General features: G+C 35.7%; 1 protein-coding gene across 4 annotated transcripts in view; it reads right to left on the bottom strand.

The window, feature by feature from the left end:
* Nucleotides 1–1385: 1385 nt before the first annotated feature.
* The window catches only part of Chi (LIM domain-binding protein 2 Chi), a 79538-nt gene continuing 57956 nt past the window's right edge, over nucleotides 1386–22967 (bottom strand). For 2 of the 4 annotated variants that reach the window (XM_022083498.2, XM_022083500.2), the window contains exons 4-9: nucleotides 22766–22868; nucleotides 21576–21748; nucleotides 20041–20250; nucleotides 19328–19460; nucleotides 16274–16401; nucleotides 1386–13625 (exon numbers count right to left, since the gene is read on the bottom strand). In XM_022083498.2, coding sequence (XP_021939190.1) covers nucleotides 13317–13625; nucleotides 16274–16401; nucleotides 19328–19460; nucleotides 20041–20250; nucleotides 21576–21748; nucleotides 22766–22868 — 1056 coding nt within the window. In that variant the 3' untranslated portion in view covers nucleotides 1386–13316. Of the gene's footprint in view, nucleotides 13626–16269; nucleotides 16402–19327; nucleotides 19461–20040; nucleotides 20251–21575; nucleotides 21749–22765; nucleotides 22869–22967 lie in introns of all 4 variants that reach the window. The other 2 variants (XM_022083499.2, XM_087345040.1) reach the window with 2 other exon arrangements.

Genomic DNA, 22967 nt, shown 5'->3' with positions numbered 1-22967 from the left:
CTTACAGTAATCCAATAGACTTTTATCAAAGATGACATGCAAGTAACTTGGCTTTGAAAAGGATGGCAAGTCTTTATCTCAGAATAAGGAAATTCAGTATTTATTCCCAAATATCTTAAAAGTAGTCAGTATATTACATTGAAGTGCAAACGGATGAAAGAAATGGTTTAATAGCAAGAATGTAGAGAATCAATTAACAGACACAAGACATGGCGTAAGGTACAAACTGACAATTCAAGGAAGGTACGTGGGTAAAGGAAAGAGGAATAAATGTACCTGTGAACTATATGACGTAGTGCTTCTTTTATGTCAGAACTTGTAAAACGTTATGTGCTAAAGATGGAATTAGGGATGTTTCCCAACACTGCCTATTTAAGAAATTCAAAATACAGGCAGCACATAAAAACCATGCAAAGTTACAAATGAAAATGTGAGTTTTTATAATAAATATGATTACAGAGAAACCTGTAGGCTCTATAACTCAAATTCTCCATTTCATGTCAGTATCATTCATGAAAAACCTTTAATTTTGAATAAATTCCTTTTAAGATTCACATTTAAAACATCAGTCTTGGCAAGAAATAACTTCACTTTTACAACCTCAGGACTGTTACAATACATAATAATTTTTCATTTTCCACATCTTACTTCATCAATTTAACTTTTAAAAGAAAATTATGTGGCAACATTAGTGGGGTGGAAGAATACCTCTAAGAATAGAGTTTTTCAAAGGATTACTAGTATTATATTGCAGAGTTTTCAATACTCTAAATACTTAAGAGATTGTGTACGGCACAACGCGGCTGATTTCGGAAACTTAAGTCTCACAATAAACAATTTGCAAATAGGAACACTGTTACATTACCATTACTTTCAATACAGCACCACTTTAGTTACAATTAGTACTGCAGACAAGTAACTCGGAAGTGCAAGTGTGCACATGCAGACTAACGCTATGAGACAACCAACTTTTGTTTGAACCATATATAACACCTTGCAATATTACTGGGAGTCTGTAAATAATCAAGTATTTAGTTTCGTGGATTCATGTCATACCTTCATACACTGATTTATACTTTTAGATTAAAACGACCTACTGTACCTGTAAATGTGTAAAATATGTGTTCTTAAGAAAAATCTGATCCTTGAACAAAGCCTTCTGCACAATTAATTTATTTTCTGTGTCCCTAGAGACTTTGAGTAATTTTTCTACAGGCTTCTTATAAATATGATGGTCTGGGCAACAAACACGGCACTGCCATCGACTATAAAAGAGCACTGCAAATCATATCATGTTTCAAAAACAGCACTTTAAGAAATATGCAGAAGCAATGGAATTAGTCACATTATGTGGCAGGGTACAATCAGTATAAATAAATGCACTATTTAAACAGCTGCTTTTCTTGTTCTTGTATTGTCACACTGCAATGGGAGAGCAGGTAGGCCAGGCGGTCGTTGCTTTTGTCGCCTGGCCAGCCTGCGCCAATAGCACGAGCTTACAATGGGGAATCAACCAAATGACCTGGACAAGAGAAGAGACGACACACACAACTACTGACACATCCACAGTTGGAAATGAAACCTTGTGAAAAATACTGAAGTCCCAATACAATATAAGATTTTGTGTTTTTATATATAACTTTCATTCCAACACCAACACAAAGATTGCTGTCACACAAGATGTGTATTTAAAACAATTTGCAAAGAAAATATTACAATCACTCCACTTTCATTCAAGTTATAAGTTTCATTTAAAATACATCCTGACAGATGTATAAATTATATATATATATATATTTATATATGGAACAATAATAGTATTTCAGATGGACATCACTCATGTATAGTCTAAAACCTTTACTATAGAACAATTGGTTCCATTTCTGTATTTTTTGTTTCGTTTTTTACTTTTTGGAATCGAAGGTTTGGAATTAGTGCTGCGCATCTGCAGATAGTATGCAATTTGCAAAAAGACATGAACATATATTAAAAAAGTTTGCTTTGTCATTTTGGTCAATCCACAACATTTGATACTGGGGGAAGGATGATGGCTTTACTCTATGGGTATCTCTTGTCAGAAAGTTTAAAAACACTCACATTCTAGTACAACAAACAAGTAGTCCTTTTTGTCATTCTTCACACTCTACAGCCCACCCCTGAAACATTCACTTTGATGGTACAGTATGTGGACTTCTCAAAACCCCTTCACATTTGCACTTACTCCCACATGTAAATACCATTAGTTCAAGGCTTCATTAACTCTTGTTTTAATATTATTTCATACAGTACCACTAGCTATATCATATTTGCACTTCGAAGTACTTTCATGTTAAGTACTTTCAGTATGATATGAGTTCCAGTTATGTCTGAAGAAATCTTTTGAAACTAAGGTACTCATTAGGTGGCCTACGCATTACTTCAACAACCAACAGAATCACAGAGCAGAGATCAATTACAAAAGGAAACTCCTCAGATACGCACTTCAGTGATAGCTCAGTGTTTTCAGCATGTGCCAAATGCCTATGCCATAATTTATTCTCGTGGAACATAAGAAACAACTGAAATCATACTGTAATAAAAGGTAAAAACATTACGTACCTACACTATCATGTCTTTATGAAAACAAGCGCAAGATAATCTCACTTAATTTCAACTTGAACTTGATACCAACAACTTAAAGACTCGTTTTATAATTCTGTGTTTTAAGGAAATTAAAAGAACTCTCTTGGGACAGGATTTTAATGCCCAATATTTATAAGAAATACCTGGTTAAAATTATACTCATCACATTAAAAAAGGCTAAGAGAATCTACAATGAAAATGAACTGCCATGAAGACCTTAAGTATCATACATTGGAAGACTTTTAAATACAGAAGTTCTGCGAAATGGCAAACTAGATTTATCAAAGACAACACGCAACTGGCGCAAACAGGAAGAAGAAAGAACTTACTATATATCAATATGGAACAAAATAAGAAGTCTCAGATGATTAGAACTGATAACTGCAAAGCAACAACACTTTATACTTTTATAAAGAACTGAGAGACCAAGTAGAAATGTTATTATTTAAGCCCAGTTGAAACTTATAATGTGTAATAATGAGATAATCATATGATCAATTTCCAATTTAAGACTTATGAACCATCAGAAAAAAAGACAATACACAAGACAACACTAACTAGAAGAAGATGATCTTAGATCTTAGAAGAGAGAAACTTGTACAAAGCAATTTTCAGAGCAATGCAGACATTTAGCGGCAGCACAGAGTTAAGACACCACACCATGGCAGAAAATGTTCTTTTAAAATCTGAATTTGGACAGAGACCTAGAAGTAAAATTTACACACAGGACTAGAAAACATTAGAACATCACTTCAAATGCATGGCAGATGGAATCACAAGGACCAACACATTCTATATTGCCTGGTAATATAATATCTTGGAAATTGTTCAGTGGACACAAGAAAAGGAGAGAGATATCTGGCAAGTCTAACAGAACCATTCCCTACAATGCAATGATTTAAGTTATTATTTCACTATTAAACACTAGATGTCATAAATTAATCTTAATGGAATGAAATAATAGTGACTTCTGCTGACGGTAAATGTGGAACTGAATAGATATGTCAACTGTTGTTAAGATACCAATCCATACAAGACTGACGACAGTTCACTTTACTAGTATCACCACAAACAAGTAGAACATTAGTGAACTGTGACGTAACAAGATTTTAAATAAGCCTTCTAATCTCCTTACTGTGAACAAAGAACTGCTATTATGAATATGTATATAAAATTCTGGAAATCAGTCCTGTATGAATATTGTATTTCCACAAAACTAAGACCATCTATTACCCATTATGCAGTTGTAGTTTATGGAAAATATTTCATATAGGGCATTTAGTCTCATCAATGGATGACACAGATTACAGTGACCAGAAATACTATCTTTTCTTAGAAAGTTACATTTATATAGGAATTGTTCTGATACCCTCAAGAAAGGTTCTTGGCATGGCCAGAGGATTTTGAATTTTGTTGGCAAATTATTAAAATTACTGTATTAATTTCATTCAGTAAAGTACAACACACCACACAATTTACAAAGAAATTAAATACTAAGTAGGATTTAAGGTTTTCACGGTGGTGAGTCCAAACGGCTGTCTTCTGGGTTGTAGTCTGGACTACATGGCACTACAACCCAAATACAGCCATCTTCAAATTAAATAGGTTTGTATTTGAAGATGGAAGGGGGCAGAAAGTTGAAGTCACTGTGCAGAAATAGTATGAGGTTTTAGAGTATTTCAATTTAGTTCATAAATATTTAAGAAAAGAGTGAATGCAATGAAACAGAAACTAAAGTATTGCTTTATGTGGTTTTAAACCCATTATTGATTGTTCTATTCATGGTAACACAGACAGTTTAGTCAATAACTGGATTTTGATTGCAAAACTGAATTATTTTATGAGAAAGCCAGCACATTCTACAGTACTTCCCCTCTGAAACAATACATTAATTCTATTGTATATGACATAACTTCCTAATATGAACCAAAGACATACTGCTGCACTAGCCTGTCAACCGAATATTTAAAAAAAATCATAAAAACTGAAACGCTTAAAATATTGAAAGACAGGCAAAGGAAACAACAGATAAAAATCTCTGGAAGATCACATTTAAGAAAGCTACAGTTGCTTAACAAATGACCTAGAGAGTTTTATTTAATCACAGAAGCACTTTTGAAATAACAGTGGGACCCATATGATACATCCTTCCACACAATTTATCATTTTTAATTGATACTGAATCATGGAATGTAATAAGTAATATTTATGTTCTAATTTATATATAACATTCATTATATACAGCAAGGTATGCAAAAAAGGAAGTTCTACCCTCTACTCAGAAATCCTGTATAATAATAACAGGATTTCTACATTTTAAATTACATATTCAAGTGGGCCCCTCATAATATGTAATGTCATTATATAAAATTTATACATATCATTAAGTGTTACACACGTCACAAACAAGGGCATTTGTCGTGAATCACGCAAAAGACATTTTAATGAGAAGGAAAAGGGATGTTGCACAGTTAAATGGAACAAAAGGAACACATGTCGGTCAATAGAGATGCCAATATTTATAGCCAACAAATGAAATCTTATTAGAGCTGCATCATTATTATTATTGCAATGGGGTGAGACCATGTCCCTGCAAAACTGCACCTGCTAATGCGCCCACTGTCCATCTCTCCCCAGATAATACATGGTGGTATGATGATAAATGGGAAGAGTCAAAGGACAAAACCTGTCCCAGTGCATAACCGTTCAAAATAAATCTCACGTGGACTGCCCTGGAAATAAATCAGGGCTTCTGCAACAAGAAGCAAGTGACTAAATGCCTGTGTTATGCAAAGCCTAAAGCTTCATCACAGAATCATCTCACCTCACTGGATACTGAATAAACACAGCAGGTGATACAGAATTGTTCAACAACCTATGAATGTGCTAACAAAACTATTCTAACAAAGGCAACTACACCTAATTTGTCCGAAATGCATTCATGGAACTAACATTTAAATTAAAATTTTTTACCCCACCGAACCATGAAACCATTCAGTGACTCTAAGTTTGTCATTCTCAGACCCTTCAGTTTCTTACACTGTATGTTTACATTGCTGACTCTATCCTTCTTTGACATCATTATGCTGCCATAAGTCACCTGCCATTCCCGTATCTATTTTAAATAATGTGGTCAGAGCTTCACATGCACTAAAAGAGCGGTGCAGTGGGGAATCCACTAGCAAACCCATGTATTAACTACCTCATTATTGGTCAGTCACTGACATGAACAAGGTGAAAGTTTTTGACATCCTCTGTTTTAAATGTGTTACACTGAAGAATTCATGACCTATGCCCACACTGATTTAAATAAGGAAAAACAGGTTTTTGGTTTGTTCTGAAAACAAACTCCTCGAAGACTGTACTTGGTCTGTTCCCTACATCAAAAAACATGCTTTAGGTCTTCATGAACCAGATTAACTTCATTTAAATATCCACAACACTGAATACATTAATAACTAGCAACTTGTCACTGTGACCAGATGAAATAAATGATAAACCAATCAGTTGACAGAAAATACACACAGTTCTCAATTTTTAAATAATAAACATGATTTTAACAACTAAATTATAGAATTCATCACAAAACTTGAAGAGAATGAAGGAAATACAACATGGCCCAGTACAGAGATGAAAGCAACTCTGTGAGTGAACATGAGAAGGGATGTGCATTGCTAGTTTCTTTGTAGCCACCTGGATGCAAATGTGTCTGAAAAAGTTGTTATATGGAACATTTCTTCCATTCATATTGAAAGGCTGCAACAAGGGATCAAGTTGCAAGGGTTACAGAAGCATATGAACTTGAGTGACGTAAACCACCATCACTGAGCATACAATATTGACGTTAAAAAACACAATACAGGTTGCTGTGGAATATGGGATCACAAACCATATACATCTCAGTGACTTCAGACAGGGGAGCCCACAAGAATTTTATGATCATCATAAGGAGTTTCTTTTAAAGTTTTTCAATTGTCAAATAATCTGCCACTATCTTACAATTTTTCTTCCTGAGCCAGTGCGTTCGTTGACTGCATTAACTTCTGTGTTTCCCTCTGAATCAGACAGTTCAACCACCTCTACTGTTGTACTAGAAACTTCTTCAGGATATAAATAATTTCAACAAGATGGTTCTATGAAGATTGTTGGATTGTCGGGCAATGTAGTCTGGTAGAAGTTTATCGATGTTTCAGAGGTGCTTGCTGTCTCCATTATCAGGTCCTGATGATGGAGGCAGTAAGCACCTCTGAAATGTCAGTCAACTTCTACCAGACTACACAGCGCAACAACAAAGAAGACAGTCATCTTCATACTCACTACCGTGATAACATCAAATCTAAGATAGTGCTATAAACCATACAGCCACGCAAATTTTGGACATGCTGCAACAATCTTTCCCGGGCATATAACTTACAGATGAACTGAATGTCTTTATTATTTTTCTTCTCCAGATGCCTTTTTGTGGATACTTCTAAACAGAACATTTTTCAGAATTTCATACCGAGATAAAAAGGATTTAGGGATACTATATACTTGGCCACACAGTATTTATGATTGGCCCGGGCCAAAACAAGAAATGATAAGTCAAATGCAGAGGTGATAAAAGTCAGAAGACCAGATACCAGGATGAATATGAACAACTTGGCTACAGGCCTTCGAGGTGGATGCATACAATTTTTGGTTTCATCCGAGGACTTACCCAAACTAAACGGGAAAAAACCTCAGTCAAATAGAGAGAATGAAATGCAACAATTCATAATGTCATTTGCTCAACTACACACACTCAACTCATAAATCCTTCTGAAAATTTTCTTCTAATTCAAAACATTTTACAGATAGAAAATTCTGAGCCCTGAAGTGCATACAACTATGGCAAAATAAATATTGTATAAACTTATACACAAAATAAAGTACTAATTCACAATTTCTTAACACAAGCTGGTTCGTAAATAACCTTCCATGTTGGAATTTTTGGGTTCTTATTCTTGTAAAAAGTTCCACATTTCTTTGCCTTAAACACTGTTACATCATCACTTTTGCAGCGTGGGAGAATTAAAAATAAATGCGATTTCAGTTAAAAATTCAGTACTATTATTTTCTATTAAACTGTTGTAATATTTCATATAAGATGCAAAAGTCAAGTTTTGCAAGTGAAATAAAATTTCTCATTTGACTACGAATTTAAAACAACTGCATATCTCAAAGTGAGGCTATATCAGCCATACCCCCTATGTTAAAACTGGAATACATCGCTGAAATTCCAGTGGATCTCAGGAAGACAAATTTAGCAAAGAAGAATAAATTGTTTCACTACTCTGTGCTTAATATCATTTGGAATGCTGATAAGACACAATGAACTGCATTTGAAGAATACAGACACAAATGTGCTGAACATGGATAGGCCATGTCCATCTCATGCATAAAATGTAATTCCACTTTTCAAATATTGACATTTGTACCGACCATGTTATAGTTATGAAAGAATCGTACATCCTACATTTTAGAAACAAATGCAATGTTTGAAAAGGGAAACTACCTTTACATTCAAATTTATTTTCTTCAGGAAGAACCAGCACAATTTCACATGACATTCAATTACTGTAACACATTCAATGCTAAAACTGAAGTTTTCCATTTATCAGATATGGTTTAATACTATCAACGTATAACTTAGCATACCACTGTTTACAATCTAGCCTTTAATTATGGCCTGCTTTTAAATGCCTAGCATTGAATGTGTTGAGGTTGTGTTATATACACCATGATTCTGTTTATTCTTACCGCACCAGACATACAGTGAAAATTCATTGACTGATTTTGAGGCTTAATCCACTATTTGCTAATACTGTACACAACTACATTAAAAGAATTCCCATAGCATTCTTATTGAAAATTCAAATCTACTGTTGCATAGCCAATAAAGAATGCTGCAGAGCAAAATAAGACCAATCTTTTAACAACCACAAGGTTCTGTATGAGCTTAGTGTAAGGCAGGACTTAAAATTTGTCTGCTAACTTCAATTTAGACACCCTCCCCATAACAATTCCACCAAACATATTAAATAGTATGCAGACATGACCTCCACTTTATGCAAAGAATGAATAAAAATCGAACAGATAATTAAAAACAATTGCATGATGATGGGAGTAAGTCCAATTCCAAAATATGTACAGTAAACATAGTTCAGACACAGTCTTGATAACTTAAAAGAATAGAAACAATAATCAAAGCAAATGGCTATTCCCACTTCACTAGCTTGGAATGAAAGTTCTGGATAAACATCGCCTTTATTTAATGAAACATGCACAAATTACAGCTGTGTTCCTCCATTTTTAAGTCATGTGATCAACAAGTATAAATACTATGTGAATGTCACTTCAATAAGAGAAGATAGCAAATTTACATTAGAATAGTTAATAGAAGACCACATTTTCTGGCTACAATGTCCTGAAAATGTACCAAACAACTAAGAAACAAGATTAAGTAAAGAAGGAAAAACATGCAAGTAACCTGACAGAAGCTAAATGTTCAAATTTTCTACAAGGAGAGGGATCTTCTCATTCAGTGATTGGTACTAACTGAACCCACTGCTGCATCACAAGTAAACTGCAATAATTTCTTTAAAAAAATCTGTGACTGCAAGACAATCAATCAACCAATGGCAAAGAAAGGACAGAGAAAGAGTGAAGTAAAGAAGAAAGATGGAAAAAGTGGGTTATGTTTATGTACACGGAGAAAGAAACTAGAATGACCACAAAACTGTTTCAAAAAACATAATGAAATATAGCTTTCAGAACAAATAAAATAAAACTTCTTTTGCATAAGAAGCAAGTAACATTCATATTGTTGAAGTGGACTACATGAAGTATAATGTCGCAGCTGCCCAATGGAATATGCTGGGCAAACAGGTAGAACCTTATACAATGAATTTAAAGAACATTAACAAGCCTCAAAAGCAAATAAACAGAATTCAGGATATGCACACGTGCTAGATACAGGTGACATATGGAACAATTGATACTATGGACTAGGATAGATAAGCTTTTGAATTATGTGGGAAAATATTATATTTATGAAATGAGCTTCAGCGTGCAGATCAATAAAAAGTATGAATTATAACTAAACCTCACATCTGATATTGTTTACAATCATAAAAATAAGATAGAGGGCAGCACATACACTTAAAATCCATAGGGAGCTGGTCATAACATTACTATAGTCAGTACACAGATTCAACATGACCACACATCAATATTTTACAAAAATTATATCAAAAAAAAGGTAGATAAAAATACAATCCAAGGAACATACATTACAGGAAAATGAAAGAAACAAGTAGCAAATAAATTTATCAGTTGTACAAAAGTTATTCAGTTTCCATTGAATGTTATGATCAACTAAAGAATATAACATGAAGAAACAGAAAACTAATATACAAGATAGATAACATATTATAAGAGCAATTAAGTATAAGTGTGACTGACAATCAGTATCAAACAAAAACAATATAGATGATAAGTATTTTTTCAAATATCTTGTGAAAATTCGCAATGCACACAGTATTTTTAATAATTTAGACAATAGCGGTGCATGCAAACAATGTTCTTTAATTTTAAATTTTAACATAAAAGTATATTTTGACTGGTTATGTAAATACTATAATAATACAAAGACAAACAGAGTAGTGAAAAATGCCTACATATGAAAGAATAAAAATTGGAAAGATTGCCACATTGTAAAACCGGCATCTGACGACTGGTATCGCTGTAATATTAATTTGAAAATATTGTTTGTGTTGACTGGCCTAAATATATTTATTCTTAATCTGAAAGAAGCTACAAGTATAAATTATTTGTTTAACTGGAAGAGCCAAATGGCTGGTTGGTGTTGATGGAACAAGTTGAAGGAACAATAAAAATTGTCACTAAGGACACCAGCAATTCCATCTACCAAGCTTCAATAGTAAACAGAACTCTACTCAAATTTACAACACGGCAGAGAAGTTGATAGTACAATAAGATTTAAAAGACAAACCAGCAGATTGCAATTAAACTGTCTCACTTACACCTTGACATCTAAAGAAATTTTCAGCCAAACAGAAAGAAAGTGAGGTCACTACAACTTTGCTGAATTCTATTACTGCATCAGGAATGAGAATTCCACCTACAATCATCAAATGTATAAGAATAAATGAATGGCCAAGAATCCCATGCCTTCACTAATGCACCAATCTCCAAACTTTTAAAGTGGTTTCAGCACTTCATCGAGTGCATATCCTTTCACAACATCTAATTCTGTCCATGTACTCATATGCTGGTCACACCACCCCCTAAAACCTCAGTGGCATCCATCTCGTGACATTTCTGACTCATACTACTCATCTGCAGCCACTGGATGTTGTGTCTACAGACCTCTGAAGGAAGGATCGAGAATAGGTGAATGAAAATGCTGGAGGGAAAGCTGATAAGTATCACTTCAATGGGATATTAAATGTGGTTTACCATGATGCATTCCAACAAACAACAGTGTCACAGCTTTGTGAAACTGGCTTGCTCATTTTCAAGCGAACACAATTTATCCTTCTTCTGTCAGTAAGAGGAAAGATCCAAATGACAATAAGGTTGAACCCACCTCAAGAGATGACAGAAACAAAAATGTCACCACTAAAGATGCCGAAGTTGCTTGTGTGCAAAATTTGGCATAGAATGCCTAGATCTCTGTAGTGTTGTATCATGCAAAATGTCAAAATGTTACAGATCAACTTCACTTCATGGGTAATGGGTGCAAAAATTTAAATAAGAACAAATGAATATAACATGTTTCAAAAGGACACTGACATTGAGCCTAATTATTTAAAAAAGTACAATAAAATATACTGTGTATTTAATCATGTAATCTTTACTTTAAATATTTTGTATTCATCAATAAAACTCATTTAAAGTATACAATTAAGATCTGTATTAAATAATTTATCTTATCATGGAAAAGGTTCTACACTATCACAGACCTGAAAGTCACAAAGTTACCTGATTCTGGGCAATAAAATATGTTTCCATCTTTTAATTTAACACAATTAAATTCCATGTTCTAAATAAATAAGTTGTACAGTAAAATTATGACTTATATGATTTAAATGGGGGGAAAAAAGTTATTAAAACTACGAGTACATCGTTGAAAATAAAAAAGTTTCATGTGAAGCAATACAGACAGTAACACTAAATTAAACAAATAGAAATGTCTGAATGGAGGCAACATTCATCAACTGCTATGACATGGAAGCATAAAAGATTTTTCCAGAATTTCATGTGTGCCTGAACTTTTCAATATAAAAGACTGTGAAGTGCAAGGATACTCAAGTTCAATGGAGGAGATTACAGAGACTCAAAAATATGGATGAGTGAATCATGTACAAATATAACACAACACAACATGAGAGAACTAGCACCTTATTTTGTAACATATTCCACCAAGGTAATTTAACACAATTGTCTGCGCTTCACAATTTCGGAATGTTTCTTAATATGGACACGCGAGACATACTTCCATCAATGAAAAATACAAACCTTCGTCTCTTTATAAATATACGAGCATAATGGCAAGATCTGACTCAAAGGGGCAAGATTACATACAGTACAATACATGAGAATATCATGTCATCTGATTTAATTTCTACCTTCTAAAACTGTTACTTTTAAGAATGCTAGGAGATTCAAGATAAGATTCGGAATAGACAGGTGGTCACAAGACACAAGTATCACACAATGTGAAAAATGAAAAACTACATTTAACAGAGTCCCAAGTAGCTGAATGACGGGGGGAAAAAGAAGAAAACATAACCCAGAAAACTAACTCCATGGAGCGTCCTTGAGATGCTAATATTCACTCAGGCAGTCAATACTCTGCCTTTTATAGAACCAAAAGGTTCATCATTGTACTCAAAAGAGTCAGCCATTTTTTAGGCATGATCTAGAACAGTATAATTACATGGAGTAACATCTGGAGTTTTCAGAGAACGCAAGAATATTTTTCCATATGGCAAAGAACACTTTGAGAGTCTTAATACAATATTTTACAGCTCAAGGAACTTCTACACAGTAAATGTCATGGATTTATGAACCTGCTGTTCTGCTTACTACCTGCCATGACAAAAGCCATTATCATGATTATCCAGTCATCACACTGATGGCACATAAACAACTATGAAGTAACATTCTCATGGTGCTAACTGGCAGTGCTTTCAGTTTTGTAGCTTACATCTCATTAAGGAATGTACCACAGTTGCTTTGGCCACCAGGTATTCAGATTATAAACAAGACATAACTGCATGTCATACAATTGTGCTGGCTTTCCCCATAAACAATACCTGTGAGGATATACTCATACCAAATGTTTATATGGAAAAATTTTCATTAATATGACAGTTTCTAAATTGAATGAACTTATGTGTAGGCCACCCTACCATACTAAGTATCAAGGGGGGAGGGGAGGGAAGAAAGAAGTTTCTCCCTTCAATTCTTCATTTGCACTTTGTACAGTGTTTTCGTAAGGTAAAAACTGGTGGTTTGAGTCACAGAGGCGTCCTCACAACACTACACATGTACACGCACACTCTTACTTGTTAGCTCACTCACTGGCACCAAATACTGATGTGACCTATTATCAATGAAATGGTACATACAGTGGACTGTATCTATCACTGGCTCACTGCCGGGGATTTCTTGTCTGAGTCCTGGCTGGAGGGTGTGTTGCCTTGGGGTGGTCCACCTACCCCCCCAGGACCCCGGTCTCCAACTGGCCCCCCCACACTGGGCCCCCCCACTGGCCCTCCACCCCCCCAAGAGTTGGGGCCACCTGTCATAGGTGAATCTGAGAAGCCATGGTTGTCATGGTCCAATGAATTGGCAGCATCATACTGGGTGTTCTCCAGCCTTGTGATGAGCCGTTCATCCTCGTCTCCAAACTCGCCTCCCATTAGCGACGGTTCACCTACCACCATCACATCCTGCCAGGGGGCACACAGAGCACATCTCAAAGGTTTCCCTGGTCCGATCTTGTCAACCACTCTTGCTAGTTATGAACAGTCACGGAAACAGGACCATGAAGGACATTTCCAAAGGAATTTTTATGTAATGGTAAGGACAAACCAAAGGGCACAGATACAAAACATGTACATGACATATACTGAAACAAATGCTGTGTAACCAACCCTAATCTATAAACATATTTGGCCTCTTTCAATAACCAGTTGGAGCTTAAGAAAAGATGAGGCATTATGATGGATGTTAAAGATGATAAGCTCATATTAAAAGCTAGTCAAAGAACTGTGCATCCAGAATCATTATTAACTAAAACAATTGATAAAATAATTAATACACAATTAATACTAAAATTATACAATCACTAAAACCTGTCTGTATACAGGTTACCAACAACCAGTATGAAGTGAAATCCCCTCAAATTTCCTTTTAAATCACTTAAAATATTATTTTGTTGCTAAACACATTACAGAATGTTTCATACAATACATATTATCTTCAGAGATGACTGGCCTGTGCAAGATTATAAATACGAGAAACTTTAGGAAAATCATTATATCCACTGTGCAAAACTGTTATATGGAACTATTCACACAAAAACCTTTCATTACTGCATCATTAGCACTACTTGGAAACTCATATATAGAGTTAATGACACAGGCAAGGTTAAAGCACTTTCATACTGACTGGCTCAACCACACATTAACTAAGCAACTGACAATATACACTAGTAAAATCCAAAGGGTTTGTTACGTTAACATTTATATATGACCTTTCAGTATCTGAACTTCAGCACTTTCATATGTTACCACAAGATAAAGCATTTTAACCCTCTGACAACAAAAATACACAGCAACAAGATTGGAATAGTGTACTCTGCTGAGTACACAAAAGTATGTATGCGATATCAAACGGTTCATATTGCCACTATATATACGAGGGTCGCTCATTAAATAATGCCCCACATTTTTTTTCTCAGCCAATAATGAAGATAGAAAAGTGTACTTTTACATGCTTGAGATTTGATGTTTCTCGCGTTCGTGTACGGAGTTTCAAATGATTCCAACCAATGGCGGAGCTGTAGTGAACTGTTAAAATGGCGTCTGTGAACGACTCTCGTTACAAGCAACGAGCTGTAATTGAATTCTTTTTTGCTGAAAAAGAAACTGTGGTGAACATTCATAAATGTTTGTGTGCTGTGTATGGAAGCTGTGCAGTCGATAGGAGCACCGTTGGTCGCTGGGCTAAGAGAGTTAAAGCTTCAGGAAGTGAAGAAACCGAGCTCCATGATCTGCCGCGCTCTGGGCGTCCTGCCACAGCCACCACTCCAGACATGTTGAACCGCGCGGATGCCATTATTCGTGAGGATCGGCGCGTCACAACTCGACAATTGGCCCAACAGCTTTCAGTCAGCAATGGAAGTGTAATTGCAATTATCCGGGCTCTTGCATATTCGAAGGTGTGCGCAAGATGGGTTCCACGAAGTCTCACAGCAGACCACAGGATTCAAAGGAAAACAATTTCTTCTGAATTGTTGGAAGCGTTTTGATGCTGAGGGATCATTACAGGTGACGAAACCTGGATACACCACTTTGAGCCAGAGACAAAAAGGCAGTCAATGGAGTGGCATCACCCTCAATCACCGAGAAAGAAGAAATTCAAGACAACTCCCTCCGCCGGAAAAGTCATGATGACTGTTTTTTGGGACAGTGATGGGTTCATTCTTGTGGATGTAATGCCAAGAGGTGCGAGACGCGTACATTGGGACCCTGAAACCCTCAAGAAGCGTTTCCGACGAGCTCGGCCTCACAAGCATCCAGCAGAAATTTTGCTCCTGCACGACAATGCACGCCCTCACACAAGTCCGAGAACCCGGGAAGAAATCACCAAATTGGGTTGGACGGTGCTGCCCCATCCACCCTCCGACTTTCATCTCTTTGGGCCACTCAAAGATGCTATCCGCGGAACAAGATTTGAAGATGACGAGAGCGTGATTCAAGCAGTGAGGACATGGCTACGTTCACAGGACAAGAGCTGGTACCGGCAAGGCATGCACGCACTTGTTCCACGATGGCGTAAAGCCGTACAAGTTGATGGGGACTATGTGGAAAAATAGTATGTGTAAAGGAAACATTGATTTATATTGTCACTAAATTTGAGCCATCTTGAATAAATATATTCTGAGGAAAAAAATGTGGGGCATTACTTAATGAGCGACCCTCGTATATATATAGATGGCAGGACTAACAATTCATGTAGCAACCAACTGGTGGCAGAATGATGGGCAGTGTTGTCACTATAAAGAATCACTGACCCAGTTCACAAATTTTAAGCATCCATCTACGTGATATTGTAAATCGTAAGAAAAAAAAAGCATGAGGCTCGAGTAACCTCCAGTGGCATAATGCTCATATTAAATTCCACAAAAATCCATTAAGTTGTCCTTGAGTTAAATGTATACTGTTGGATGTCACAGGCGAGGATATCATCTCTGGTGATGACAATAATTGAAGATCATGGGAAATGTCACCACACAGGATCATCAACCCACCTCACAAGTTTGAACATGGCATGTAGGTATTACTATCACCTATATTATGGGATTGGTACTTACTTGTGATGCCAAGGAAAAGTTCGGTCCAGGAGACCTCTTCTTGCTAGGTGCAGGAGGGGCGTTGTTTGCGGCTCCACCCGACTGAGAGCCTTTCCGTTTCCGCCGCTTGTTGGCAGGTCGCTGTGATTCTGAAGGCACACACAGACAAGCGACAATCGTAGAGTTAACACCAAGCAACTTGTGCTGCTGATGTGACAATAAGTAATCCTATTTCAGTACAGACTTCATATAAGAGAAGGATGGCAGTTTTTGTAGAAACATTTCTTACTTGCCACTTCTGACTGAAAATATGTGGATATAACATTGGTAAGAATAAGAAAAACCTTAACTTTTCAACATAAAATATTTTTAATCAATCACAAGCAGAGATTCATTTTCCCATATTTTTAGAATATGTCAATTTGGAAATACTCTTCTTCTGACTTTGAAAAGACTAGTGCCACAGAACTAGTTTATCACAAATTATGGTGATTAAATCCATTTTATAAATGCTTATAATATTTTAAAAGAAGCAGATATCTGGAATAGATACAGCCTTATAAAATTGTTTCTTAATCAAATTTCAGAAAATGAAAGTATAAATTGAAACATTAATTGTTCTTCATAAAACACATACTGTTCACAAAACTGCATCCCAATAAAAGTATACACAGTGAAATTTAAATAGTGGTCCCAAAAATAACCATCACTGTTCTCAATTTTTATTCTTGATTAATAAATAGTCTCTAATGTCACTGCTGTAAAAAAAAAACCCTTTAAAATAGGCTTAAAGTATCTTGTGCTACAATGAAACATGAGGACACAGAAGTGTGCATGACTACCAAGACACTAGAATGCAGATGCACAAAACCCAACGATCCGTACATCACATATTACTTTTCGTCTTGGCCAAATTATTGACAGAGAAAGAGGTGTATTTCTACCTCATGCATTTGTGCACTAAAGAACAGAGCTTTAGCATATGCAAACAATGGAGAGTGTACCTAATGCTGTCTATGTTGACAGCTTTAGTATAAACATGGAATTACTACAGGGAAGTCCATCTACGTCTGAGGCAGCAGCAAACATCAGAACGATTCAACTTCCAGTAACAGGGTGGTGATGATTATGGCAACGGATACAAATTCTGAATTAGCACTGGGGCGCAGTACTTCCAACATACACAAAGCTCCATCTTTGTGAGATCAATACTGGATCTAGCAATTTAGTACCAAAGTCCAGTGACCACCATATTCATATTTCAGACTTTGTAGCATATTTGCCATCAATATTCTCAGTGCATGCATGAAATTTTGTGTGACATAACTGGAGCTATGGTTCAGACAGGCAGTAAGCCCATTCCATGTGGTCTGAAAAACAGAGCAAACCCTAAGTGATATTATAAGGACATCAGATTAGTATTTGGAGATACTTGTGCTCTGTAGCGACTGGTTACAAAATATCAAAAATATGAACTGTACATAGCATTTCTAACTGAGGTTATATTGTTTTGTAGATATTAAATTGGAAAGATGCATGACCCAACAGGAGATAAAAATGACTGGAATGGTGTTTTCTTCATTAAACCACCTTACGCAGCTGGTAACCCGAGAAAAATTCATTATAATCAAAAATTTTATTAAAAAACAAACATTCCTATTATATTTTTGAATGCTAAAGCTACACAGAGGATATTTTCCAAACATTAATATCAAATGAGAGTTTACATGAAGATATAAAAGTTTACATCAAGATATCCACCTTGTCATTTACATCCTGAATTACCGTTCATGATCAGAGGTTCAAATAAGTGTCAACTAGAACAAACTGTCTATAAAAATAAACAAGCAATTCTCTTTTGGTATAGACACCACTAAAATGCCTGAAAGTTAAGGACTGGATTATGTATTTCTGCAGACTACATGGAACCTTAACCTACAGGAAGTGAGAAAGACAATGGGAGAGAGCTTAAAAAAATTAAAATATTATACAAATAAGTGGAAACTGAGCCCAGACACAAACAAAAGCAGCAAGACCTTTCAATTTAACTTTTAACAAATACAGATTAACTGAATTTTAGGCATTAAATATGGAATACAAATGATGATGGTTACATTCTGGCATAAAAATGCACACAGATAATTCCCATCCTTGATTACTATCAGAAATACAGCAAAAACAAATTGGCAAATATTTGAAATGTTTTATTTCCACCCCCAGCAACTGTGTCACAGTGTACGACATGACAGTTAATTCTCTGACTTAAGTTTCATCAAAGACATCCATATACAGACAACATGCAAAAACATTGGAAACAAGGTTAGTAGTTTTTTATGTTGCCAGCCCTCCATTCGCAATATTCACCACATTGAAAAATTAAAAATCTTGTAATCTTAATTTGACATATAATTATTTTATGTATGAATCATCTGGGTGGGGGGAAAACTTTTATTTAAGATATATGTAAATTAGGTTTTATATTTGACTGATGAAAAACAAATTTTTTTTGACTACTTTTGGTACAAAATTCCCAATCTCCATCAAAATCTATGTCAAACATAAGTGGAGTATAATGTGGGATTTACTGTTGTGTAACCTTTGCAGTATTGAAAATTTCTAGCTATTCTTAAAAGATGGAGAAAGCTTCTCAATATGTTTAAAAAATACAGAATTTGTGCTATCCATAAAATAAATTTAATCTGAATATGCTTGAATGCACAAAGTAAGGACCACTCACACAAAACTGACTACGCTTAATCACTGTGACAACAGTTTAAAGTATCATGAAATATGCTATGTGGCACAGAACTTTCTTCAACATGATAAAAATATGAATGTTAAAAAAATATGTAGTCTTCATTCTTCTCCAAGAGTGAATCAGTAACTTTGTAGTGAGTGAAGCAAACATTTATAGAAACACTGAAGAAATTATACAATAAAGGATGTCTGCGTAACCTGTCACACAAATGGAGCAATATAAGATGCTACAAATCTTGTTTCCTGCTACAATCACAGCCCCCCTGCCAGCATGCAAACCTCATGCATCCCAAGAAGAACCAGCCAAGACGGATCTACCTCTCTTACCCGGCGGGGCAACCATCCTCTGCCACTTCTGGAACAGCGTTGTTTTGAGACAGTCACGAGGGCTGAGTGCATATGCTTTATGGCGGGACATCAGCTCTTGCATTGGCTCCAGAATGACACACAGCTGTACAAAGAAGGGCAAGTGCATTAGCTGTCTCAACAATAGCATCCTCATGCACAGATGTGTTGCTATGACCTCTCAGGATGACAGGGGAAGGAGTTAGCAGCAGTAGAAGAAAACAGATTTCAGAATTAAAATATGCAACGACTCATGACAAACTATACCACTTTACAAAACACAAGGAAAGTGACTTATTTCTTCATATCAAATGAAATATCATCATGTCGGGTATTAGGCCATGACACCTCAGAGTTCCCTCTATTTATAATCATCTAATCTTCTATTCCACTAGACATGTACGGTATGTTTTGATATTCTGTGGTTTTCCATTATTAATTTCACAATTAGCTCAGTAATTAGAAATCTAATGACTTTTAAATGCCACTCTAAAACCACAGCATTCAGACTGGCAGGAATGATGAGGGTTTTTGATTATATACATATATTACTAAAAATAGTACCTGTAAACTATCAAGGCTGTTAGTTATCTACAGCCATGTTCTAAATATAAAACCAAATGTATATCATCATAACAAAGACCTTATCTGTCACTGTGGAACTCTTTCACCCTTCTGAAACTCACCCTGAGGTAGTTGAGGGTGGAGTTGGTGATTCCATGCCTGGTAATGTTCTTAGCAAGTTGATCCAGCATGCTGGGGTCTTGTTGGGTGTGCATACTAAACACCGAACGAGGAACCAATTCCCGATGCGATCGCACAGCAAAGTGCCACGACTTTATCCGTGAAAGGTCATCGAACGTGCACTCAAGGATCAACCGACCCTCAGTACACACCTGAAATGTCATATGACAGTTAAGACCTAGCATATCAGAATGTTAACAAGAAATAGGCCATACTTTTATTTAATATTAAACAATATTTGTTCAAAGAGCACAAGTCTGTACAGACAAAATAATTCTGTAGTTTTTATTACATTAACAATTGGCAACTTATTTTAACAATTTTTATAACACAACATGGTTCCTCCTCCTGACAAAACCAAATGCCTTGATATTCAAAATATCGCCCAATAAGCTGTAACATGTACAACTTATCATCAATTTACAATTAACTATTTAAATCTATGGAAGAGAGTACTTCTTCAGAAACTAATATTTGTTTAAATATTTCCCACTTTTTGTGCTATCTGAAGGTTCATTACTATGTTCACAAGACCCTACCAGAGGCCCCTATTCCAATATAATTTTAAAGTTTTTGTAAAATATTTGAAAATACGGGGAGGATATCCAATGGCTACGTCGCGGCAAGGCTTTTGCACTATGCTCAATCACAGCACTGACTGCTGTCAGTCAACATCATTGTATTATTCTCCCTTGCAACATTCAGATTGGCTCGGTCATTTGCAAAATTCCCTTAGTGTTCAACGTCACAAAGTCACACCAAAGCATCATGTATGAATTTTATGTGATGTGTAAGTTCATAATAAAGTATCAGAGATTAATTAGGACATTGCATCCTGGGGTTCAAGTTCCTCAAAGGCACATTATTTAGGATCTTGTGAATAACGTATAAGGTGGCATGTTAATAGACGAGACGCCAAAACATCAAGTATGAACACAAGAAACGTTTGACCATATCAGAACTCAACTTAAACATTCACCTTATAACCATCACCATCCACAAAAGTAGGGGAGTATCAAAAGATAAAATTACTGTAACTTCAGCCCTATAAAATCAGCATTTTGTCAGAACACATTTCCCTTTTCTTTAATACACATTGAGCTAATAATTGCAATTTCCTGTCTCCCTGTTAATGCTGCCATTCGAATGAATACAAAGTGGACTAAATTCAGACTGATCAGATCATGTGTGACAACAAACACGCTCATGTACCAAGTCCACAGATATTTTTATATGATCACTCTGCAATCTTTGCACTTTAGTTGGTATATGACATTTATATATAGGCCAATCTTTTTGTCGATATTTTTATTTTTTGCATAAATGATATAACTAATCTATGACCCATGTCACTTTAAAATTGACTGGCAAAACACTCTTTTGATTTCCTTGGTTTATTTTATGATATACTGTAGTTGAAAATATATATCTCCACAAATTAAACAAAATTACTTTCATAAATGAATAGTCTCAGTACCTTAGTGAACATTGGCTTGCCATGATGCGTCACCATTGTGCACTGATCACAGTCCATTGTAACACTCGTGGTGTGGAAGGATTCCTTGGGATGTTTCAGGTTATAGTAGAGATCCGTCACGCCACCTTCAAAAATACTTCGGAAGTAGCGTGGGATGAGTGTCCTACCTATCGCTGAAACACCAAGAGTGGGAAACTATGTAAATGCTATGTTATAGAAAACATAATTTCCTTATGTGAATCCTACATTACAGAAAGAACAAATACTGGGAAGGAAGAGTCATAACAAATCACTACACCCAAAAACTTTAACTGACAAAAGAATGTATTTCATAACAGCAAAATGTTTGTAACAGATCTTACAAATATTATTCAAATGTAAGATTTGAGATTTTCACAGCGGTCAGTATGAAGATTTCTGTCTTCTGGGTTATTGCGCTGTGTAGTCTGGTCGATGTTAACCAACGTTTCAGAGGTCATACTGAATTCATCGCCCTGATGATGGAGGCAGTATGACCTCTGAAACGTTGGTTAACATCGACCAGACTAAATAGGGCAACAACCCAGAAGACAGAAATCTTCAAATATTATTCAGCATTTATGACCAAAATTAATGGCAGGTAAAAACAAACAACAAAAGTGAAAGCCAGCGCAAACATATGTTGCATGTGGCAATGTTTTGCGTTACAGGTACAAGAATAATAACGCTGACAAGTTCATTCTCTGCATTACTGGTTTATGACAATCAAGAATTCACCCTCTACAGCTTTTACCAGTTCTGATCTTTTACAGTATGCTATTTCATCAAACACTGCAGTTGAATAAGTGAAATGGCTGAACAACAGAAGAAACCAGTGCTAACAATTACATAAAAAAACTCAAAATGATAAACCTGGAAAAAAAAAAAAAATAAGGAAAGATACAAGCAACAAAATTAATCCCCTTAAACATATACATCTGAAACATAGAAGTGTTATTGTTTTGACTAGAGTCATGCAAGGAAGAATGATAATATTTTGGGAAAGTTGTGCCCTAAAATAGCAGTGGTAATGCTGGTATGATGTGTTTCTGTTTCACAGGAATGTGAAAACCTGCAAACTGTGATCCTGTTTTACTTCCCACCCATCACCATCCCCTAATTAATACAGGAGAAAACTTAAGTATTTACAATCCTGTTGAAGAAGTACTTACTGTATCTTTTGGGCCCATCCTCTAAACAGAATGTGAGAGTAAGCGTTGCTTCATCCTCGAAGAATTCTGTTGCAAAGGCATCCCACCAAAGATTGTCACTCTCCTGAAACACGTAGACAAACACTGAACAAAATGCTGTAGGAATAATGTGCATCTAGTTCCTTTAAAGTAAATACAGTGACAAAAAGAAAATGTAAAAATC

The sequence above is a fragment of the Zootermopsis nevadensis genome, unplaced genomic scaffold (assembly GCF_977971745.1).
Source record: "Zootermopsis nevadensis isolate Lab colony 2312 unplaced genomic scaffold, Znev_1.0 Znev_ptg000008l, whole genome shotgun sequence".
NCBI classification, from domain to species: Eukaryota; Metazoa; Arthropoda; class Insecta; order Blattodea; family Termopsidae; genus Zootermopsis; species Zootermopsis nevadensis.
This window is presented reverse-complemented; position numbering and strand designations above follow the sequence as displayed.